Source organism: Corapipo altera, unplaced genomic scaffold (assembly GCF_003945725.1).
Source record: "Corapipo altera isolate COAL_440 unplaced genomic scaffold, ASM394572v1 71, whole genome shotgun sequence".
NCBI classification, from domain to species: Eukaryota; Metazoa; Chordata; class Aves; order Passeriformes; family Pipridae; genus Corapipo; species Corapipo altera.
In genome coordinates, this window is record NW_020884916.1 from 932129 (window position 1) to 954285 (window position 22157).

A 22157-nucleotide genomic window follows, 5' to 3' on the forward strand; every position below is an offset into this window, starting at 1 on the left:
GAGGAAGCTCTGGGAGAGCAGAGGAGTGACGGATGGGGGAGAGGAGGGTTTTTCAGGCTTTATTTGGAAAGCTACACAAAAGGGCTTTGCTGATTAAAAAACAAACCCCAGCCTTAAAAAAATAAACCACCAAACCCAAAGACATGTGAACAAGCCAACCCTGCTCAGACGAGCCACTGCCAGAGCAACTCATCCTCCCCTCCCTGGCCCAAACTAGGTATTGCTCCCAGCTTTGTCCCTCCTGGATGGGGATGGAGATCTGGGACAGTGGCCCCAGTGAGCCCTGCTGCCAGAGGGACTCCTGTGCCCACTGCTGCAGGAACAGCCTCATCCTGCCACCCCAACAGGCCTGTTCCTGCTTCCCCAGCCCCACAGCTGCTCCATGCCCAGGGGAGAGGAGGAACCAGCAGGATCAGAGCACAGGGGACAGGGAGAAGCGCTGGTTGGAGATGAGTAAAGTAGCTCCCTGCTTCTAAACTGGGATAACTGGTGGGTAGAGGCCACTGCCAGCCCAGTGGGCAGGAAACTGCCAGTGCTGTGGGGTCCCTGCCTGGAGAGGTACCTTCCAGGGGCCCTGCTGGGTTTTCCAGGCTCTCTGCAGAAATCAGGGATGGACACGTCTTGCCTGTGCTGCCAGGCTTGGGAGCAGTGGCGTGAAGGGGGTTGGAGTGGAGCTCTGCCACAGCTGCCACGCTCCCAGGAATGGCACAGGGCCCTGCTCCACACACAGCAGGGACCTCTGAGTGCCCTGCAGGACAGGCTCCCTCAGGAAGGGGTTTAAGGCTTGCTTTGTTTTCCAGAGCGAGGGAAGGGGAGCTCCCCTTCCAGTACCAGCACTCTTTTTTCTTTGTTTCCAAGCCACTTCCAACATCACCTTCCACAGAACACAGTGGCAATGGTCCACTCTGGCTCAGGAATGAGTCTGTGCTGCCCGTGCCCAGGAGGGTCGTACCACGAGGGAGGGCCCCAGCCCAGCCCAGCCCCAGCCCAGCCCCAGTCAGCAGGGCCGGTGCTCCCTGTCCTCCAGGAGGAGCTCAGCCGGTGCCTCCCGGCCCAGGTATCCCGCTCCAGCGGGAGCTGCCTCGTGGAAGCTCACAGCTCTGCCATTGCTGGGAAGTTCGGGGTGGGTGGGGGTCCAGGACCCCTCCTCCCCATCTCGGGCAGGCTCTGGGTGCTCACACTCCATCTCGGCCTCCTCCACGTCCTTCTCCCGGTACAGCGGCACCGACTCCATCTCCAGGCCGCTCTCCAGGGCTCGGTGCTTCCCGCCCTGCTGGTACCACCTGCAGCTGGGGGAGCCAGAGCAGGCCAGGTCCAGCCCCACGTCGTTCCTCGTCAGGTAAACCTCCAGCATGTAGTAGAAAGTCCAGAACACGGCGAAGCATCCCAAGAGCAGGAGGGTCTACGGAGGGGAAACCCCTTGAGAAACGCCACCCTTGACCCCCCTGAGCCCTGCCCACTGCCCAGCAGAGGGGTCACAGTGCCCCAAGTAGGGTCCTGCTCCTCCAGCCCATCCTGGGGGACACAGGGACCCCCTGGTTCGCAGACAGGCTCACCTTGAGGGTGTTGGCTGTGATGGTGTAGTGCTGCTCCTCGGGGATGTCCAGCCCCGGGGGACAGGGCAGGGAGAAGTTGCTGCTCAGGTACTGCCCACTCATGGCTTCCTCCAGCAGCCTGGGGACAGAGGCACATTGTGAAGGTCCCACTGGCAGAGGGGCTCCAGGGAGGGTCCCAAATGCCCACCAAGGGTCTGCAGTGCCTCTTTCAGCAAACAGCAGTGCTGTGTTCTGCAGCCCACGGCTGCCCTGTGAGGTGTGAGGGCCCCTGCCATGCACCTTGCAGCAACACAGCTCCACCGAGCAGCACCTGCTCACAGGTATGGGCAACACTCCTCAGTCTCCTGCCCCTGGCTCCCCACCAAGCCAGGACTGTGGTGTCCTACCTGTGCCGTTCCTTCATCTCTGCCGGGGACCAGGAGGAGCCGTACAGGGTCAGCTGCCACTGCTTTAAGGTGCCAGGCCTCAGGCTCTCATCTCCTGGGGAAGAAGCAGGTTGGTCCAGCGGGGAACTCTCCCAGGTGATGAGCTGGCAGCTGCCTGGGACACGGCCCAGAGCTGCCACCAGCCCGGGAGTGTCCCCTGGCAGGCAGGACGTGTGTCCCCTGGCAGGCAGGACTCACCGATGTCCCTGACGAGCAGCCTGTACGTGCCCTGCGCCTCCTCGCCCCAGCACCGCACCGTGGAGAAGGTCCAGTCAGAGAAGCCATTGGGGTCCCTGCCAAGGGGTGAGGGGAAACAACCCATGAGAAGGTCATGGAGCCTGAGCCATGAGGCTGACACAGGCCCTGGGGTCCTGCCCTCCCCAGCCTGACCCCTCGGTGCTTACGAGTCCATGCTCCGGGTGGTCCCAATCAGGGACATCATCCCACTGGGGCAGAAGAGCCTGATCTCCAGGTTGCCACGGCGGGGGTGGGTTATGGTGACAGTGACTGCCACGTGCTCCAGGGTCCTCATGCCAGACAGCTCCAGGTCGGCGGTGGTGACTGGGAGAGGGAAGGCAGGGTTTGCTGAGGCTGGTGGTCGACATGGAGTCCCCACTCCCAGCCTGCCCCATTTAACAGGACCTGTGTGGGACTGGGAGGAGAGACTAGGTGTCTAGGCTCCCTGATCCCATTTCAAACCACTCCCAGGCCCACGGATCCTCACAGCCCCAGAGCTGCCAACCATAGCCCAGGGAGCCTGGCATGCTCCAGAGTGAGCTGTAGCTGTGGCTGGCCTGCTCCTGGCAGGTGGGTGCTCCCTGGGTGCACCTCTGCCAGCAATACAGCTGGGACAGTGAGAGGTGCAGGGCCAGACTCCCAGGACCAGCATCTCCAGTGAGGCATGGAGGGGGAATGTGCTCAGCCTCAGGGCAAGGAGCTGTGCCCAGCAGAGCCAGGAGCTGCAGGGGGGCCGGGAAGGGCTTGGGCCGAGCTCTCCTTCCCACTGGTAGCAGCCTGAGCAGCGCCTTGTTGATGTGGACAGGGCTGGCCAAGTCGGGAGCTGGAGCATTACCTAAAATGGTCAAAGGCAGTGGAGCGGGTCTGGCCGCTGCCCAGCCCTGTCTGGCTCCCCAAACACATCAGTCCATGGGATGGGGTTATGGGGAGGGGACGGCAGCAACAGGCAGATCCCCTGGGGAAGGGCAGCGGAAAGAGAAGAAAAAGCACAGGCAGCCCAGCACTTAACCCCTTCGTGCCCTCACACAGCCCAGGGCTGCTCCTGCCCTGCTGGATCCTGGCCTGGGTGTGTGCAGCACGTGCTCTCCATGGCACACCTGATCTTACCATTCCAGGCGACCTCCAGCTCCCGTGGGAGCAGGGGGATGCTCCTGCCCTCCTTCAGCACAGGGCTCACGTACGAGGCAAGGTATGGGACAGACTCCCAGATCTGCCAGGGGGAAGGGGAGAGGATTCAGCACGAATTGCACCCTCCCTGCACATCCGTCCCTCAGTCTCCTGGGGCTCTCACAAGCTGCTCCTGGATGTGGGCCCAGGCCAAGGGGCCTCTCCCAATGCTGTTTTGGGGCACACAGACCTGGGCAGCTCACACTGGGTGGTGTGAGCACTCTGGGGATGGAAGCAGTGCCCACACACCCAGGAGAGCTGGAGGGGGGTGAGTAAGACTTGGGACTCCCCAGCTCTGGGTCTGTCCCCACCATCACCCGAGTGGCTTTGAGTGGTTACTCGAGGCCATCCCATTCCAGCTCTGGACACAGTAGGGCAGGAAGGGGGAGCAGCATGGAAGTCCCCATGGCACTGGGGGCACTGGGTTGGCAGTGGCAGTGACCCAGCACAGCTGCTCAGCACTCCACACACGAGCTGGGACCAAGTGCCAGAGGGACGTGCCCGGGTCTCCGTGCGAGCGGAGCAGGAAGAGATGGGGATGCTGCTGCTGCTCCGACCACAGCACACCCTGGAGCTGCCAGCTGAGAACACCCTGCTTCTCAGGGCAGGACACCCTCCCTGCAGCCACTGTGGAGGGAGGGAGGAAGGTGCTGGGGCTGCTGACAAAAGTCCCCACACTGTGAATCAGAGCTGTGGGCTCCCAGTAGCACAGCTCTCACCATGGCTATATATAGTGCTGGAGAGCAGCAGCCCGGGGCAGCTCTCAGGCACTGCCAAAAGCCTCATGACTTCATACCAGAAGCAGCCTCAGAGACAAGGCCAGCAGGATGGTGGCCAAAGCACTGGCCCTGAACGGCAGCAGTGTCACCCCACGGCGTTGCCAGGACAGGATGTGTCCCAGCCGCTGGGCTGGGCTGCTCTACCTGCCCAGAGGGCAGGTCTGGGAAGGAGGGAATTACCTTGGCAGCATTGACCAGCCTCCAGGCGTTCAGCAGGCCAAAGCCATGCTGATGGCTGTGGCTGAAGCCTGCCTGGTTCGTGTCCCACTTAGCGTGACGGTCCTCGTACTGCAAAGAAACACGGGGTGCTCTGGTTACCCTGGGGGACTGTCAGCCCCGAAACCCAAAGGGAACCAGGCCTGAAGGGAAAGAGGCTCAGACACATCCCACAGTGGCAGGGAAGCAAACCCACATGGCCTTATTAGAAAGAAACAGGTTGTCCTTTGTTTGAAACAAATCCCAGGACAAACTGGCTTCCCAGCACCTCAGAAAGGAAATAGAGCAGCACAAAAGGGCACAAATGCCTCTGCTCTGAAACATCCCAGCTGCTCCCCGCTGCCCAAGCCACAGCCTGTGGGATGGCAGAAGCCTTGGAGAGAAGGAATCGAGTCCTTTAATTCAACAGGAGCTGGGGCAGGACAGATCTGAGTCCCATCACTTAGTGGGTTGTAGTGCTCCGGCAACACTGGCTTGGAGTTATGGAAAACACTGCCCCATGCCAAGGTGAGCACAGCATCAGCTGGACACGGACTCCTGCTCCCCAGTGGGATGTGGAAGAAGCCCCATCCCTAAACCAAACTGGGCAGCTCCAGCCAGTTCCCACTCCTGCTCTGGGCAGCAAAGCTGCGCGGGAGGTGAGGCCAAAGGAAGGGCTGAGTTTGCTGCCCAGCTCCCTGTTGTGGCTGTTTCCAGGAGCACAGCTCTCTGGAGAGCCCAGGAAAGGCCAAAGCAGGGCAGAGCTCCTTGCCTTCCCACTGCATGGACTAGGGGATGACATTGCAGAGATAACAGCCCTGGGGTTGGGCCAGCCCATCACACACACCTGATCCCGGGGCCTGAGCCCCTGGAACCTGCTGAGCCCCTGGAAGACCCCTACGCTGGCAGATGGAGGCATTCCTGCAGCAAATACCCCATTTATTATCATGACAGAGGAAAATGCCTCAGCCACATTCCTGGAAGGAGCGAGGGGTGAGGGGAAAACACAATCCCCTTGCTGGGAGCCAGACGAGCGAGAGATTTATGGAGGGGCCGCAGACGTAAACACGGATGTGCACAGCAGGGCCTTGGCCTTCCTGCAGCATCCCTGAGGGGCAGCAGAGGGAGGGAAGGGGCGGGGAGGGAGGGCTCCTCACCTTGGTGGCAGTGAAGACGATGATGTGCTGCACGTCCCGCCAGGTGAGGCAGGGCCGCACCTGCAGCATCAGCGCGATCATCCCGGCTGCCAGCGGGGCGGCCGCCGACGTGCCCGTGTGACCCTCCGTGCAGCCCGTGCCCTTCTGCAAATCCCAGTCCGTTGTCACCTGCAGAGGAAGAGGAGAGGTGCCTCTGTCAGGCCACTTTGCCCTGCTGGGGTGGCTGGGACAGGTACAGGAGTACCGGAGCACATGGCCCCAGCCCTGAGCTGTGTCCTTGCCCCCCCCGGCTCCACCAGCAGCCCCTGTTCAGCCTGTGACACAGCTGTCCCTGCTCACAGCCAGCCAGCAAAGGTCCTGGGAGCCCCTCACTGCAGGGGCAGTGATGCCAGCTGGGAAGCAATGAATGGGGACAGTTCCCTTTGGAGAGAGAGAGAGGAATTGGGTCTAACTAAGCATCTTTGTGGGAAACTCCTGGCAGACACAGCTTGGGACCTTCCTCATCCTCACTGTTGACCACAGTGTCACTCCAACACAACCAGGCTGCAGAGGGGCCACATGGAGTGCAGAGCACACAGAGCCTAAAAAGAGGCGTTGGGAGGTTCCCAAATGATGCCACCTCACTGCAAACCAAGTGCATCCACCTCCATGTGCTCCCTGTGGGGATAAAGCCCAAAACCTGGAGGGTGAAAGGCTCCAGCTTGTGCTGGGACTCTGCATGTCCCACACAGAACACCCCGAGAGCACAAACTTTCAGTGGGAAGCACAGAGAGTGCCAGAAGCCGTATTAAATTCTTCCCATTAAGGAAACCACACAAAGTTTATGGTCTGGTAAAAGAAAAAAAACCGGAGCAGATGGCTGCAGAGATGTTAACTCTGACACCACTGCAGTGAGTTCCAGGCTGTTCAGAAGCCGACTGCACTCCTGAAAAAGGGGGTGTTTGGGTTTGTGCATGGCACAGGATCACGGTACGGGATGTCCCTGTGGCACATGCTGTTCCTAGGCTACGTGTGGATCTTGTCCTGGCTCCCCCATGGAATGCCAGCTCCCGTGTTAGTGTCCCACAAGGCCAGTATTCGAAATAAACGTGCATTTGAGACCTTCAAAGCACTCACACCAGGCTTGGGAAAGCCAGTCATCAGCCCACAAGCCTGGAACTCCTGATGGAATGCAGCAGAGCCCTCACTGGGTTGCTGCTCCCTTTTTTCCTAATGTCAGTACTTTCCAAACCAGCCTGGGACAACTTAAGCTATTTTTGAAAGGAAAAATCATCTCAATTCTGGGTTTTACTTTCCCTGTGGCAGCTTGTGCTGCGCTCTGGCTGGGCATAGATCCCTGCCCTGGCTCTGGGCTGCAGGAGGAGCTTGGTGAGTCCCAACCAGGTGGCTGAGGATCCCAGGCTCTCCCTGTTCCCCTGGTTTACCCAGCATGCAGAGAAGCCTGTTTGACAAGCCTGGATTCACCTCCTCTGTGGCAAGCACAGAGCCACAGCAGCAAGTCCCTACTCCTGAGAGCACACCAGCAGACCCCCTGAGACCCCCAAGCACACACTGAGGTGCTGATCTCCACTTGGCTGCCTCATCAGCTTTGTCAGGGAAGTACTTCTGGGAAATACCTGTCCTGACAGGAGATCCTCCAAGCCAGGGACAACACAACCCCAAACATCAGGCCTGGGAGCCAGCAATGTTTCTCCCCAGCTGCCCCAAGGTGGGTGGGCTCTGCAGACCCTGCTGGCACCACAGGACAGGAAGGGGTCACACTATGGGGTGGGGGCAGCCTGACAGCCCCCCACAGGCACCAGCACGAAGGGAGGGAAGGGCCGGGTCAGGCCTGTGGTGGGGAAAACAGCCCTGGCTGCTTGGCTCAGGCAAAAAGGACATTTTGTTGACAAGAAGTCATTTTTTGGCAAAAGAAGGAAAAGCTGATAAAAATATTCTGAAAAATCCAGCAGGGAGAGGCCCACGTGCCAGAGCAGAGTAGGAGCTGTGGCCAAGCAGCTTAAAGAGCCCAACACTGCTCCCTGTACTCCCTGCTCCCACAGCCCTTTGGAGTCAGGGAGGGTGGCTGGGCAGCTGTGGGGCAGCTCCCACAGAGCTGAGAAACAGGAACCTCCCTCTGAGAGCACTCTTTATGCAGGACCTGGATAAAAGGCACCTCTGCTCCCTGGCTCAAGGAGGAATCGTGTGGTGATACAGAGCATCGTCCTGGCTGCTCCAGGTGTGTGCAGGAGGACACAGCTGCCTTGTGTGGGTACTCACAATGCTCCTCATCATCTTGTCCCCACCACTGAAGGTCACAGCCAGCATGGAGGCACATTCCTCGGCATAGAACGGCATGGAGCCCGTCTCATCCACTGCTCCTGGGAAAACGGGAAAGGCACGGATTGCATGGAACCTGTTTTGCTTCAACTGCTGAAATTCAAGGTGACAATCCCCTGAGAGCCTCTCCTGCCAGCTGTGCTCTTCCAGGGGCTGGGAGCTGGGCAGGGAAATTAGAACCAAGCCCATATTTTTCCCGCCTGGAAGATCTACAGGAAAGGCAGCCACGATAAATAACCTTTCACTGTGCTCAGTGTCACACAGATCTTCTACCCCTACTGCAGCTTCTGCCCTCGAGAACCTGGATTACACGTTTCTCCTCTAGCACAAGTGATGGGAATGCTGCATGCCAGGTCATTCCCTGAACAAGGCAGTACGTCACAGCCCCAGGAGGGAGGCCTGGACACAGGCAGGAATTCCCCTGGCCTCCTCTTGCTCTGTGGGTCAAAAGCAAACTGCAGGCATGAGGGCTGAAGCCCTACACACTGCCATGCTCATTCCCAGACCCTTTCCCACAGATTCCCACTACCCAGCCAGCTCCCAGCCGGGCAGGTTGTGTGTTTTTGGGATGATCTCGCTGTTCCACGCTGGGAAGGAAGGAGCCAGGAGACGCAGGCACTCACCTATGGTGACAGTGTAGATGGAGTTGGCATATCCATCGTAGTTGCAGTTGTCACTGTGCTGGCCACCATTCCCACTGGCCACCACGAAGATGCTCCCGAAGCCGCGGCGGCCGGCAATGACACCGTGCTGCAGGGCAGCCTGGGACAGGGAGCTGTGCTCAGGCCAGGGGGGCTCTTCCTGTGCCCTCCCCTGCTGATCCCAGTGGTTCCTGCCAGCAGCCACGTGTGGCTCTGAGCCACGGGGATCTGACCTCCTCACACGTGGCCACTGCCCTTCTGAGAGGGCCCAGCCCCACAGACACTGCTGACAAACACAGCACCGCCAGCCCCACTTGGAATTGCACTTCCAGCCTGGTGCCTCACCCAGACATCCTTCCCACCAGGGAAAGGACATATCTGATGGACCAGCAGGAACCAAATCCCACTGGAATTGAACCCCGCTGCTCTCCCTCCCTCTGGCAGATGAAGGTACACTCTGCCCTCCCAGCTCTGCTATGGCACAGAGAGCTCTGCCTGTGCTCTGTGTCCCAGAGCTTGTTCCAGCTGTCTCTGCATGCAGGAAGAGAATACATTAACTTGCAGAACTGGAAACCATTTGTTATGGTGAATGGGCAGCTCAGTTGTCAGGGCTGCTCCAAACAGCGCAGTAACTGCTGAATTGTGGTTGGAAAAGCACAGCAGAAGAGCAATGGAGCAGAACCACACCCCAGTGCTGGTTTTGGGGCCCCCTCAGTGACCCCTCACTGTGGCACAGGTAGACCAGCCACATTTTGTAGCACAGCAGCTGTGAGAGAGCCTCAATGGACCGGGAAGGAGCAGCCTCAGCTCTGACCCTTCCTACCACTGCAATCCCACTCCTGTTTCTTGCTCCCAGCATCCAAAGGCATGCTCCCTGCCTCGAGAACCACCCTCAGCACTGGGAATGCTCAGTGTCCTGAGCAGAGAGCATCCTGTGGGTTGCAAAAGTTGTCAGAACGATACCACAGGTTGCGAAAGAGCATTTTCCTGCTGGGACCAGCCTCTCCTTAGAAAGCTCATCCCACACTGCCTGAACACCACTGCGTCACCTCTCCCGACCACACAGAGACAGGTGACACCTCTGCTGGCAGCCAAGGACACAAACAGACGTGCACAGTGTCACAGCAACGTCCCTGCATGCCTGTTGGGGCAGGTAAGAAACCACAATCCCTGGAGGGCCCTCCCAGGGCCACCTGTGCTGCTGGGGCTGCTTTTTACCTTTCCCAGTTGATGGGGGCCATCCACAGTTTTCCCGTCGTCATCGGGACCCCAGCTGGAAAGAGAGACACTGTGAAGTGACAGCCCCAGGAGTCACAGGCAGCAACTCCTCCTGCCACTACAGCGAGCTACCAGCAGCCAGCAGCTGCTCCAGCAGCACGACTGGGATCGGGGAGCACTGTGCTTTCCCAGCCATCAGGATGGCCCCTCGCTGCTGCAAGATCGCTATCGTGTTTGCACTGTGCCCCTGGGTCAGATTCCAGTGGACAAAATGTTTGATTTCTATTTAACAACACATTCCAGTCCCCGTCACACGGCTCAGCTGGGGCTGCCTGACCACAGTGGGGGGCACAGTGTCCCCTCCAGCTCAGACAGCTTATGGGACGTGCTGCAGCAGCACAGAAGGAGATCTCACAACTGCAGGCGCTGCGCAGAGCCCAGGGTAGCTCTCCAGGAAGAGGATTTCGGTGCTATCTGGAGCCATGGGAGGATGGGAGCTGGTGTGAACACTCAGCCACAAGCTGTGACCCCGTCACCAGGCAGATCAGGGCCCACATGGGTCTGCTGGATGCCAGCTCAGGGTGTCCTTGGGGCTCACCTGCAGCTGTAGATGTCGTTGATCTGATAGTGCTTGTTGAAGGCGATGGCCTCCATGCTGTCCGTGAGGGGCCCATCCAGCACTCGGATGCCTGCGGGACAAAGGACAAGGAACATGACCCACGTGGGTCAGTGAGCTGTATGAACTGCAAACAAACTCCTGGCTCAAGGCTGCCCCTGCAAGGCTGATCCAGCTTTGGAGGGCTGAGGCCTGAAGCAGCGCTGGGTAAACCCTCCCTGCTCCCTGTGCTGGGGTTATGTGATGAGCTCATCTCTGCTTCTGCCAGCTGGGAGCCTCTGCTGGCTGGAGCTCTGGGACCCTGCTGTGCCACCAACAGGGTGGGTGCTCAGGGAGGGAGGGAGCCCAGGGCAGGGGTGCAGAGATCCCTACAGTGCCCCTGGGAGAGCCCTGACCCCCAGCACCCCGCTGTCCCCTCAGGGATCATGGTGTGACCAGGTATGGACAGAACCACATCCCAGCATCACTGTCTCTGCCCTGCCAGGGACACACCTTGCCTGGCACAGAGACCTCCCCTTCCTCTACAAAGGAGCACAGGAGTTTGGAGACAGCCAAGGGCCCACACACGTTCCCTGGCCCTGCAGAGGAGATGCAGCACTGGCCCTTCACCCCATCCATCCCCACGAGGCAGAGCTGAGACCAGGGGCTGGGGGAGGTGGGGGGCTGGCCAAGATTGGTTTCCCCAGGGCCTCCAGACACAGCCTCCAGCCTGCACTGCAGCAGGCACGTTGTGGCACGACTGCCTGGCCCAGCCTGCGTGGTATGGCTGCTCTGCCAAAAGCTCCGCAGATGGGCAGGCCGGGAGCACTCCAGAACACTGGAAAAGCTGCCACACCCACACCTATCCTGCTCTGCCGGGAGCTGCATCCTCTGGAGAGGAGCTCAGGCAGGCACTGGGCCCTCCCTGCGACAGCCCCAACCAGCCTGAGCAAGGCAGCGCTGACTCAGAGCTGTCCCAGCCCATGGAGCCGTGTCCGGCCCCACGGAGCTGGAGGTGGGACGTGCCGGGCACCTCGGGGTGCCCACAGCCTGCAGGTACCTGCGATGCGGCTCCCGTAGGCAACTCCCACCGTGCAGAAGCTGTTGTTTGGCACAGCCGCGATCTCCCCGGCGCAGCGGGTCCCGTGGTGGTTCCCGTTCTCCTCGTCGGGGTGAGGCATAGGGTCGGGGTCGTTGGAATTCAAGTCATAGCTGCCTTCTGGGCTCTGAAAACAGACCCACAGTCACGGCTCAGGGCTCTCTCTCTCTCCTCAGTTTGGGAAAAGCAGGAGTTAAGAGCACGCTACAAGGGCTGAAACACAGCCTGGGAGTCACGGGAGCTTCCAGGCTGCTTCCACACGGGGCTGCAGCTCAACACTGCTATCTGCTGCCCTGGGGAAGGGACCAACCGAGGCAGCTTCAGCCACTGCTGCAGGGCAGAGGGAGACCAGTTGCAGCGTAGCACAAAGGCAGGTAACCCTGAAACCTGGGTGCAAAATCTCCCGGGAAAGGTCTGCTGCTGGCAATTCCCGCCCTGGCAGAGCCCAGGGTCTCACGCGCTCACGTCACACTGCCCAGCCTCCAGCCTGCCCTTTGCCCTCCCAGCTCGGAGCAGGACTCACGTAGTTTGGCTGTATGTCCTTGATGGTGTGCTCCACGCCGTCGTCCACCACCACCACCGTCACGCCGCGCCCCGTCACGTTCCGCTCCCACACGCCCGTGACGTTGATGTCCTTCCCGGGGCTCTTGCGGTTGTTCTAAGCGCCAGAAAGGACAGTGAGGGGACAGGGTCAGTGGTGAGGGGTTGCACTGGTTATGTGTGGGGCCACGGCCAGCATGAGAGCGGGGCGAGCTCTCACTGTGCTCCCTCCTCACCAGAGAACAGAAAGAGGCTGTTTTGCCTCTCGAGTGGCAGCTCACTCGTGGCCACACAAACAGCCTGAGCCTGCGAGCACAGCAGGAGCCAGAAAACCACTCACCAGATGCCACTGCTGGGGGTATTTGGGATCGTTAAAGTGCAGGCTGCGCTTGGAGCGCTTCAGAAGCTTCTGTTCCGAGTGCCACCGCACGCTGTCATGCTGTGCAAACAAAGTGTCCACCGACCTCCTTATTGCCTCGGGCTCGCTCCCCGCGCGGCCGTCGGGCTGGTAGGCGAGGAGGTAATGGCCCTTGAGCTCCCCGACACGGCCCATGTTCACCAGCCCTGCAGTCCGGGCCAGCTCCTCTGCCCGCTGCTCCAGCTCCTCCTCGGGCGCATCCAGGCTGACGGCCCACGTCAGCTTGCCGTGGTGGCCCTCAGTGTCCAGAGAGCACTGCCCGCCGCAGGCCGCTTCGGCTGGCGAGGCCAGGGGGATCCAGGCGGCGCTCAGCCAAAGGCACGTGTGGATGCAGAGCGTGGCCTCCATCCCCGCGCTCCATAGCGGCACTCCCTGCCTCCAATGCGGCATCAGACAGGCGGGCTGGAACGGCAGAAACGACACTGGTGACAGTGTCCTTGGACGAGGAACGAGGAGGCCGCACCCGAAGGTCCCACAGAGCCCCACGCTCCTGGAAGGCAACACCCGCACACCTGGGCTTGCCATCAACCCCGTCCAGGGGAACTCCAGCCGAGGCGGCTCCTTCCCAGCGGCGCAGCACAGGAGGCGCACCCAGGCTGGGCAGGGATCGATCCCAACCCTACCCTGCCCTGCCCGCCGGGGGTGCAGCCCCGAGCTGGCAGGAGGAGACACTTCCTCCTCTCCCCGTGGCACCGCGGGAAACTGCCACGAAACTCCCGAAGCGCAGATCCCCAGGAACAACCACCACGGGCAATGCCACGCTCCGTGGGCAGCCCAGAGCCGGTTCCTCTTCTGCGGGGGCCCCGCCGAACTCCGCGGGGGAGGACGAACCTGCTCCGCGGCCGGAGGAACCTGCTTTCACCCGGCACGGGGGGAAATCACCGCCGAGCCCTGGCTGAACCCCTGTTCCACGAACCACGGCAGCGCACGGAGGGCGAAACACCTCCGGAGATCCCGCACCCATGGAAGTGCCCGGAGCTCGGCATCTCCTGGCCCTCGGTCCTGCCCCGAGCCTCTGGTACAACCCTCCCCGTGCCGGACACCGATGTCCAGCTCTCCCTCCCTAGACACCGATGTCCAGCTCTCCCTCCCCAGAGGAAGGGCTTTCCGTGACCCCGCAGGAGCGGCACCTGCGCGCCCCGCAGCTCCGGCGGGGACACCGCGGAGGTCACGCAGGGGGCAGCGCATCCCCGCCGCTCCCACCCTCCATCCCCCCGTGGGGAGCCGCGCCGGGACCCCCCGTCCCTCGGCCCCGCCGTGCCCCGCGGTGCCCCCGGGCTCTCACCGGGCATGAGCCGCCGCCGCCGGAACCCCCGGAGCCGCTGACAGCGGCGTCACATCCGCCGGGGCGCGGGCAGGAAGGGGCGGCGCGGCGGGGCCGCGGGTCGAGCGCTCCGCCCGGTGCCGCCCGGTGCCCCCCTCCCGCCCCCGGTGCCGGCCCGGGCTCGGCTCCCGCCCCAGCCCCGCAGGCACCCCCGCTCCTCCATGGCGCTGGAGCAGGCGCAGGGCGACGGCCCCGACCCGCCGCGCCTCTGCGAGCCCGGCCCCGCCGCGCCGCCCGGCAGGTAACGGGGGGGGCCGGGAGCGGGGATGGAGCGGGGATGGAGCGGGGATGGAGCGCGGCTGCAGGCGGTGACCGATGTGCTCGTTCCGCGCAGCGGGACCCCGCTCTCCGCCCCGGAGAGCCCCGGCGAGCCCGGCCCCGGCGCGGAGCCGGACCCCGCGGCCGCCCCTGCCGGCCCCTCCGGCGGCGATGGGGAGCCCGGGGCCGGCGGCGCGGAGGCCGCGGGGCAGAGCGGAGCGGCGGCCGAGGAGCCCGACGAGGAGGAGGCGGCCCCGGCGCGGCCGTCGCAGAACATCGCGGTGCAGGTGGGTGCGGGTCCCCCGGGGCTGTTCGGGTTTGTGGTGTGCGGGGAGAGGTCCCCGAAAGGCCGTTTCGGGAGCCTGGAGGGCAAAGAACTGGGTAAGTCGAGGCTGGAGAGTAAAACGCATCCATACCTGCATCCTTACAGCTGCTGCTGTGGCTGTGGCCCTGTGGTTTGAACAGCCTTTAATTAATATTTAAATTAAAATTTGGCCCCATTGAGGTTGCACCTGGAGTGCTGTGTCCATTTCTGAGCTCCCCAGTGCAAGAAAGACAAGGAGCTACTGGAGAGGGTCCAGCAGGGACCACAAAGATAATTAGGGGTCTGGAGCATCTCTCTGTTGGCGAGAGACTGTGGGAGCTGGGCCTTGGTAGTCCAGAGAAGAGAAGACTGAGAGGGATTCTCATTAATGCATATAAATATCTCAAAGGTGGGTGCCAAGAGGATGGTGCCAGACTCTTTTGGTGGTGCCCAGCAAGAGGGCAGGGAGCAATGGCCATAAACTAAACCACTGAAACTGAAAAAGTTTCATCTCAGCTTGAGGAAGAATTTCTTTCCATGAAGGGTGGCAGAGCACTGGAACAGCTGCCCAGGGAGGGTGTGGAGACATTCCAAACCCACCTGGATGTGTTCCTATTTCATGTACTCCTTGGCAGAGGAGTCGGACCAGATGACCTGCGGAGGTCCCTTCCAACCCCAGCTGTTCTCTGATCCTATGAACAGAATGAAATAAGGGTTGTTTAAGTGGCCGGTCAGAACCCAGGGCAGGTCATTCCCCCGCCACTGGTGTTTCTCCAGGGCTGGTTGATTATCTGGCCAGCCTTGGAGGTTTCTCAGGGGTGAGGGTCTGACTGTAACCATCTCCCTTCACAGACTGACTTCAAGGCGGCCGATGCAGATGTGAACACGGATCAGGATATCGAGAAGAACTTGGTGGGTACCAAGGTCCAGGCTCAGCCACTCAGGCTCCCAGGCTGCTGCTCCTGGGCAAAGGAGCTGAAGCTACTCTTCCCACTTTTTGCTTGTCAAAATAAAATCATTAAGGTTGGGAAAGACTTCCAAGATCATCAAAATACCATCCTTGGAGTCCTTAGGCTGTCCTTGTTACAGGAGGAAATGCAGCACCAGCTGCAGCTTCGAGCAGTGTATCCCTTTGTCTTTTCCAGTCTAGAGAGCCTGAGCTGTGGTTCTTTTCAGGGCTTTTACACAGTGCTGAGCTTTCCTGCGTCTCTTTAGCTTGAGGGAAGGGGAAGGTTCTCCCTAAATTTCACTCTCCACTGCAGGACAAGATGATGTCTGAGCGGGCGTTGCTGAAGGAGCGCTACCAGGAGGTGTTGGACAAGCAGAGGCAGGTGGAGAATCAGCTGCAGGTCCAGCTTAAGCAGCTCCAGCAGCGGAGGGAAGAGGAGATGAAGAACCACCAGGTATCTGGTGAAGTCCTGTTTTTGTTTAATCTGCCCTTTAGTTAATTTTAAAATCCTTATGAAGAGGCAGAGAACTTGTGGTCCAGAGTGTCTGTCTCCTGAGTTTCCTCATAATAACACATATATATCTTGACTGGATCTGCAAAAAAGAAAGAGTTGACTGTGTAATCTCACTGATCAATTAATTTAAAATAGTAATGGACTTCAAATCAAAGCCATTCCTTGGGGAGTTTTGCTCCATATTTGCATGATGCTTTTTTTCACTCCAGGAGATCCTGAAAGCAATTCAGGATGTTACGATCAAGCGAGAAGAGACAAAGAAGAAGATGGAGAAAGAAAAGAAAGAATTCCTGCAGAAAGAGCAGGATCTGAAAGCTGAAATTGAGAAACTCTGTGAGAAGGGAAGAAGGTATTTGTATGGAGAAAAGTGTTTATTTCTGGGGGGAGAAGGTCTTGCTTAACCCTGATGTTTACCTGATGGAGCAAAGAACTTTAAACTCTTTGGAAGCAAGGAGTATTTAGGGTAGCCCTGTATGTGAATTTGCACTTTTATTCTGTCACGTTGTAGAGGTTGATTTCTTTTATTCTGAGGGCTCAGTGCCAAGTTTGGGTAAAGCTCCTTCAGTGATGACTCCAAGTCCTCATCCCCTTTCTCCCCTGAGTGGACATTGCAGGGCACATGCTGCTGGAGGGGCACAGCTCCCTGGCTGAGCCTGGTTCTGTGCCCCAGCCTTTGTGCAGTGTCATGGCACTGCAGGATTTGTGCTCCGGAGGGTGTTGGGGGCTGTTTTCCCAGACGCTGAGCAGAGCTGTCCCAGCCCGTGGTGTGCAGGGATGTGCCAGGAGGGGTTTGAGCATGGGCCCTGCACTGTCCTGACTCCAGCTGTGCTGTCCTGTTCCTCCTGTGCAGGTTGCTGAAGGAGCAGGAGGAGAAGGAAAACAAGATTGCTTCTCTGATCGCGGAGCAGTCCGATGAGAAGTAAGGCTCTAATCCATTACCTGATTAATGCTGCTCAGTGCACTTCTCCTTCCTGTCATTTTGCTGTGGAGTGAATCTGATGCTCCTGGTGGGATAGAGCAGAGAGAACGATCCAGCAGTGCTGGCCAGTTACGTACTCTAAGGGTTTTATTTCCTCTTCCAGCATCGGGTCTCTGGATTAAATCCTCTTTGATCCCGGTCACAAGCAGGCTCCTGGATACTTGTGACATAAAGATCCCATAAGATTAAAGTTTGTGCTTGGTGGATTGACTCAGCTTGTAACTGCTACCTCTGAATTTCAACTTCCCAGAACTAGGGCAGACTGATTTCCCTGTCTGTTCCCCACAGATGCCCAGCTACACTAAACTCTGGCGTGCTGGGGCATTTAAAGCTGGGCAGAGAAGCTCCAGATCTAGGTGCTACCACAGCACAGGTGGAAATGCCCAGCTTTGAACTTCTCCAGGATCAGAACAGGATAGTTCCATGTGCTGCTTAGGTTGGTTCCTGGGTCAGACCTGTGCACCCTGCTCTGGAATTGGACTGAATTGTGCCGAGGGGAATTCCCCTCTTCTCGTTTTGCCCAGTGTGTTTGCACACTGGTTGCCTGTGTGCTCTGGAACAGCTCACTCCTGGCACAGTAACCTCTGCAGCCCAGGGTGCATGGTGCCTGGTGTCATGGTCTGGAAGCTGCTATCTTCCACAGTTCCACCCCATGCAGAGCTCCTGGGATCAATCCCTTTGTGGGAATCTGTCAGCACTCCTGCTCTGTGCCATTCCGGTGCCTGAGCCTAAGGAGACTCCTTCTCTTTTGTGTGCAGGCAGCTGTGGGAGATGGAGCTGGACAAGCTGAAGAACCAGCACAATGAAATCAACAGGAACATTCTTGAGGAGACAGAACGGGCCTGGAAAGCAGAGGTAACTCCTTCCCTGCAAAGTGATTGGTTTGAGATTCCAGATGGTTAGTGGATGGTTCTGTGAAATCGGGAGCAGTTGAGGGCGAGGCCAAGTCCCACTTTGTGAGACAAGAGGAGGAATAAACAAGTCCCAGTGCAGTAAACATCAGTGGGGAGCAGTGCCTGGTGCACTGAGCATGACTCCTGTGGAGAGATTATGGTCTGGCAGCAAGAAATGAGTCAGTACAGAAACTGCTCTTCATGTGGGGCCTCTCTCCATTAGATCTTGTCCCTGGAGAGCCGGAAGGAGCTGCTGGTGTTGAAACTAGAAGAAGCAGAGAAAGAAGCAGAGCTACACCTCACCTACCTCAAGTAAGTCTGTGCAGTGTCAGGAGTGGCAGGGAGGGTAACTCAGGTGTCCCTACATCCCATCTCCTCTCCCTCTGCTTATGCTGGAGGTTGGACTGGAATAGTTCAGGTTTTCCTTAGAGTTTCTTATTAAAACAGTGTGATTCAGTTATGTCACATGAGGGTATGTGGGGCTGTGCTTATCCCCTGTTACTGTTGAGTAACACTACTGAGTAACATCTGCTGAGCACAGTCAGGGAGTGCTGTTGACTGTGGTATCCTTGTGTGTCCCCCAGTCACTCTCTGGTAGCACCACAGGCTCTCCCTTCATGGGGGTTCCTCACCTCGGGGGTGAGCCCTTCCTGCCCAGCTGGATGAGGGGAAGGGAGGAGGTTGTGGGGGGGTTACTTGCTCCCACTTTGCTGTCAGTGAGAGCACAGTTGCAAGTGGGAAAGTTTAGTTGTGCTTGCAGGTCTGCACCACCCACGCTGGAGACGATGAGGCCAAAGCAGGAGTGGGAGATGAGGCTGAACAGGATACGAATGACCAAGGAAAGTGTCCGAGTAAGTCCCTGCTGAACTCTCCCAGCTTAGCAGTGAGCAGTTCTTCATATCCACACTGCTTTCCATGCCTAGCTTCAACCCTCTCTGGGAGAGGACTGAGCCCCCAAAAAGCTGTGTGCCCAAAAGCATGGCACAGTCAGTCAGCCTTTGGAAGCAGCCTCAGAGATCTTCTGCCTCCTCAGGCTCATGCATGTGGATCAACCCTGTGGACATTATCTGTGATGGGTTATTGGCAGAGGCAGTTAGTTTCTCCCTCTGTGTCCTTTTTCATTCTCCTGACTCCTGTGGAACCCAGCAGTGCCACTTTAGGACTTGCAGCTGCCCTGGGGCTGAGAATGCCCCAGACTTCCTCAGGTTTGATGAATGTGTCCGTTTTCTTCCCTCTCTGGTAGGATCAATTCAACGACCACATCCAGATGGTGAGGAATGGCACAAAGCTGAGCAGCCTCCCACAGATCCCGACGCCGACGCTGCCGCCTCCGCCCTCAGAAGTGAGTGTCTCTCCAGAAGTGAGTGTCTCTCCAGAAGTGAGTGTCTCTCCAGAAGTGAGTGTCTCTCCAGCCCCACGGCAGGGCTGGCCAGGCCCCTAGCACAGCCTGCCCGCTGGCCTGGCCCCAGCCCTGCTGTGCTGTGTGTGTGGGATGGTGTGTTCTGGAGCCCTGTGCCCAGTCCCTGCCCCTCTGGGCTTTACCTACTGTCCCTGCAGAGGAGGGGAAGTGTCTCCTTCCCTTGCCAGCTGCCAGTGACTGCAGTTTGTCCCATCTGTCTGGCTGGGGAGGAGGGCACTCGACTCTGCTTCCAGGTGGGCTTACTCTAACCAGCCTTTCCTTCTTCCCCTGTTTTTCTTTCTCAGACAGATTTCATGCTGACGGCATTCCAGCCCAACCCATCCCTTGCTCCCCGGCTCCCCTTTCCCATCGGGCCCGTCCCCGTTCCCATGGTCATGCCGAGCGCCGATCCTCGGGCACTCTCCTTCCCTCTCCTGAACCCTGCCATCTCCAGGCCCAACCAGCCCTCCCCACCACTGCCTGCCTCCCAGGGGAGGAACAGCCCCGTGGTGGCATCGCTCATCGGCACGCACAGCCCTCACATGCCTCCCGCCGCCTCCATCCCTCCTCCGCCCGGCCTGGGCGGGGTGAACGTCACTCCCGAGTTCCACAGGCCCCAGCCGGCTGACAAGCTGGAGAAGCTGCTGGAGAAGTTGTTGACTCGGTTTCCACAGTGCAACAAGTAAATGTCTGGCCTTGTTCTTCTGGAGAGCAAGGGCTTGTGTGTGCGAGATGGGATCGGGGGAAGGAGGGCTCCTCCTGGCATGGGTGGGATCTGAGTGAAGTGAAGGAAGGCTGAAGGTGTGGAGCAAAGGCTGGTGGTCTCCATCAGATTTGCCACAGTGCTGGGAATGAGAATCTCTTGGAGCTCTGAAGAACATCAGGGATGCCTGGGCACAGCCAGGAGCCCCCCTCCTGTCCCTGGGTGTTCCCTGCTCTTTTCCCAGCATTTTGGGGAGAGAAGCTCCTCAGCATGTGATTCACCTCACTTGGGAAGGTAGACATTTAGAGCACACCCTCCTCTGCAGTGACACGGCTTCCCCTGGGGCAGGGGTGGCTCCTCGCCGAGGGTCCCTGTCTGTGGGGATTGGGAGCTCTTAGCAGGCTGCTCTCCACACAGGGCCCAGCTCACCAACATCCTGCAGCAGATCAAGACAGCTCGGAAGACCATGGCTGGGCTGACCATGGAGCAGCTGAACCAGCTGGTAGCGGCCAAGCTGGCAGAGCAGCAGGAGCAGGCAGCGGCCGGGGCACAGGTGGGACAGCGTGGGGGCTGCTGGAAGGGGGGCCCTGGGGAGCAGGGAGAGCTGTGCCTGCTCCCTGGATCCCTGCAGAGCTCGGGCTGTGCGTCAGGGCTGTCCCCTGGGCTCCCCTTTCCGCTGACGGTGGCGTAACCAGGGAGCAGTTTTCCCCGGGGTGGCTCGGGGTGACTCGTCTGTCCTTTCCTCCTGAGCTGTTGTGACGTGCCTCCTTTGTCCTGCTGCAGCCCCTCGGCCGGATCAGGGCCCCCATGTTCTCTGCTCCGCTGCCTCAGATCAGCACCCCCGTGTTCCTGCCCCCGGCCCAGGTCGCTTACCCTGGAACAGCGTCACACGTAAGGCTGTTTGGATTCCCTGGTGGAAAGGAGAGGGAGGGAGGGAGCCTGGCTGGGAGGTGGCTGAAGGGATGAGCCCATGGAGCTGGGAGCTCTCTCCTCACACAGCTACTCAGGCTGGTGGGGTGAAGAAGGGATTAGAGGCATGGATCTATTGTGCTTCATGTTGGGGAAGAGGGGAATGGTGACGAGATGTGTCAGCGGTTCTCGTGGTGTGCGGTGGCAGAGGGGGGGACTGGGCAGCCTGTGGCTTCAGGCTGCAGCTGAATATGTGATCAGAGCTGGGTGTCTGACTGCCCTGCTCCTTTCTGTTCCCTCACTGCCTGTCCCAGACCCCAGCTGCCTGTAAGCTGTGTCTGATGTGCCAGAAGCTCGTGCAGCCCGGTGACCTTCACCCCATGGCCTGCTCACACGTGCTGCACAAGGAGGTGAGTGTGTTCCCTGCTGCTCAGGGCTTCCTCCTGATCCTTCCAAGTGCTGATTCCCTTCCTGAGTCCCTGTGGTACTGGCACCTTGCCAAAAGGGGACGATCAATAAACAATTCCTTGCATCCTGTCATCCCATCCTTTCCGTACTTGTGGCTGGGCCACTTAAGTGTGGCCATTGGGTGGTGGCTTTAAGAACAGGCTGCCCTTGTTCCTGTCCCCAAGCCTTTCTCATTGCTGTGAGGGTTAGACCCTGGAGCAGGACAGCCTGGAAGGATCTAGAACACAGGGTGAGGGGAGAGAGCTGCAACTGCTGCCCAGGTGTCTGGGCTGAGGGGGCGAACAGGAGCTCTTGGGAAGAGGAGGAGACTTTTCTATCCCGTGGGTCTGGCAGTGAGTCACCTGTGTGGGCAAACCCCTCATCCCAACACCTCTGGGGCCTCCAGCAGTGGCCCCTCAAGAAAATGGAAACTCATGTATTGAGGAGGGCCTGATGGTCCTGGAAGGGCGACAAGGGCTCCCTCCTCATGGTAACCTACTGATGGAGGCTGCCAGGAGCAAAGGAACCTATCCCTGAAAACGAGTGCCCTGGCTGCACTGCTGGGGACAATGACACCTCTGGGTCGTGCCAGTAGCTCTTGACTAACTCTCTTCTCTTCCAGTGCATCAAATTCTGGGCGCAAACCAACACGAATGACACTTGCCCCTTTTGCCCAAGCCTCAAATGACAGCTGCTGGAACAACGTGGGCCCACGGGAGGAGTTGCTGTGAATAGACAGGATCAGTTCTAAGATTTCTACAGTTCTATATTTATACGATCATGTATACACATGTACATTTTTATTATATAGGTAATGTGTGTATAGAAAGTCTGTATACATACAAATTCATAAATAAAGTGTGTATATTATGCAGTGATTTGCTGCTGCTCCTCATTTCTTAAGTCTGCAGCCTCACTGGCTTCTTCCAAATGAGAGTTAGTGGCACCTGCTTGGTGGGACACTCATGGCTCCTGCAGCTACCTTTTTCCACGTGGATCCCAGCAGCTCCTTTTCCAGGGTCATCACCCATGACTGGATGCCTCACCACCCCATTCCCCAGTGGGCTGGTCCCCTGCCAGACATCACCTGTTTTTTTCCCCCCTCTTGGCAATGAACAGGTTGTAGATAAAG

The 22157-nt window shown here is 58.9% G+C and overlaps 2 protein-coding genes across 3 annotated transcripts; one reads left to right on the top strand and one right to left on the bottom strand.

The window, feature by feature from the left end:
- Positions 1-43: 43 nt before the first annotated feature.
- Positions 44-13686, bottom strand: PCSK7 (proprotein convertase subtilisin/kexin type 7). Of its 2 annotated transcripts, none has more exons than XM_027655394.1 (16): positions 13632-13686; positions 12269-12748; positions 11912-12046; positions 11350-11515; positions 10293-10383; positions 9695-9749; positions 8459-8597; positions 7776-7876; positions 5517-5684; positions 4345-4452; positions 3326-3428; positions 2386-2542; positions 2180-2274; positions 1943-2036; positions 1557-1674; positions 44-1402 (listed from the first exon to the last, which is right to left on the bottom strand). In XM_027655394.1, the coding sequence occupies exons 2-16, from the start codon at positions 12734-12736 to the stop codon at positions 998-1000; spliced, it is 2403 nt and encodes an 800-aa protein (XP_027511195.1). In that variant the 5' UTR covers positions 12737-12748; positions 13632-13686; the 3' UTR covers positions 44-997. The 2 variants fall into 2 exon arrangements, with proteins under 2 accessions (XP_027511195.1, XP_027511196.1); XM_027655395.1 differs by lacking the exon at positions 13632-13686 and adding an exon at positions 12859-13064.
- Positions 13687-14115: 429 nt separating this feature from the next.
- Positions 14116-21903, top strand: RNF214 (ring finger protein 214). The gene is made up of 14 exons (XM_027655399.1): positions 14116-14215; positions 15085-15144; positions 15495-15635; positions 15905-16044; positions 16546-16614; positions 17433-17529; positions 17791-17879; positions 18316-18418; positions 18811-18909; positions 19272-19648; positions 20087-20222; positions 20453-20560; positions 20893-20988; positions 21648-21903. The coding sequence occupies exons 3-14, from the start codon at positions 15501-15503 to the stop codon at positions 21711-21713; spliced, it is 1515 nt and encodes a 504-aa protein (XP_027511200.1). The 5' UTR covers positions 14116-14215; positions 15085-15144; positions 15495-15500; the 3' UTR covers positions 21714-21903.
- The last annotated feature ends 254 nt before the right edge of the window (positions 21904-22157 follow it).

What these genes read in the sequence shown, in the direction of transcription:
- PCSK7 (XM_027655394.1), bottom strand. Translation starts at nt 12,736, where the DNA reads ATGCCGCATTGGAGGCAGGGAGTGCCGCTATGGAGCGCGGGGATGGAG. An exon ending in ACCACCCGGAGCATGGACTC is followed by an intron (nt 2,275 to 2,385) that starts GTAAGCACCGAG and finishes ACCCCTTGGCAG; the next exon opens with GGACCCCAATGGCTTCTCTG. An exon ending in GAGATGAAGGAACGGCACAG is followed by an intron (nt 1,675 to 1,942) that starts GTAGGACACCAC and finishes CTCTGTCCCCAG; the next exon opens with GCTGCTGGAGGAAGCCATGA.
- RNF214 (XM_027655399.1), top strand. Translation starts at nt 15,501, where the DNA reads ATGATGTCTGAGCGGGCGTTGCTGAAGGAGCGCTACCAGGAGGTGTTG. An exon ending in AGGCAGCGGCCGGGGCACAG is followed by an intron (nt 20,223 to 20,452) that starts GTGGGACAGCGT and finishes GTCCTGCTGCAG; the next exon opens with CCCCTCGGCCGGATCAGGGC. An exon ending in ACCCTGGAACAGCGTCACAC is followed by an intron (nt 20,561 to 20,892) that starts GTAAGGCTGTTT and finishes TGCCTGTCCCAG; the next exon opens with ACCCCAGCTGCCTGTAAGCT.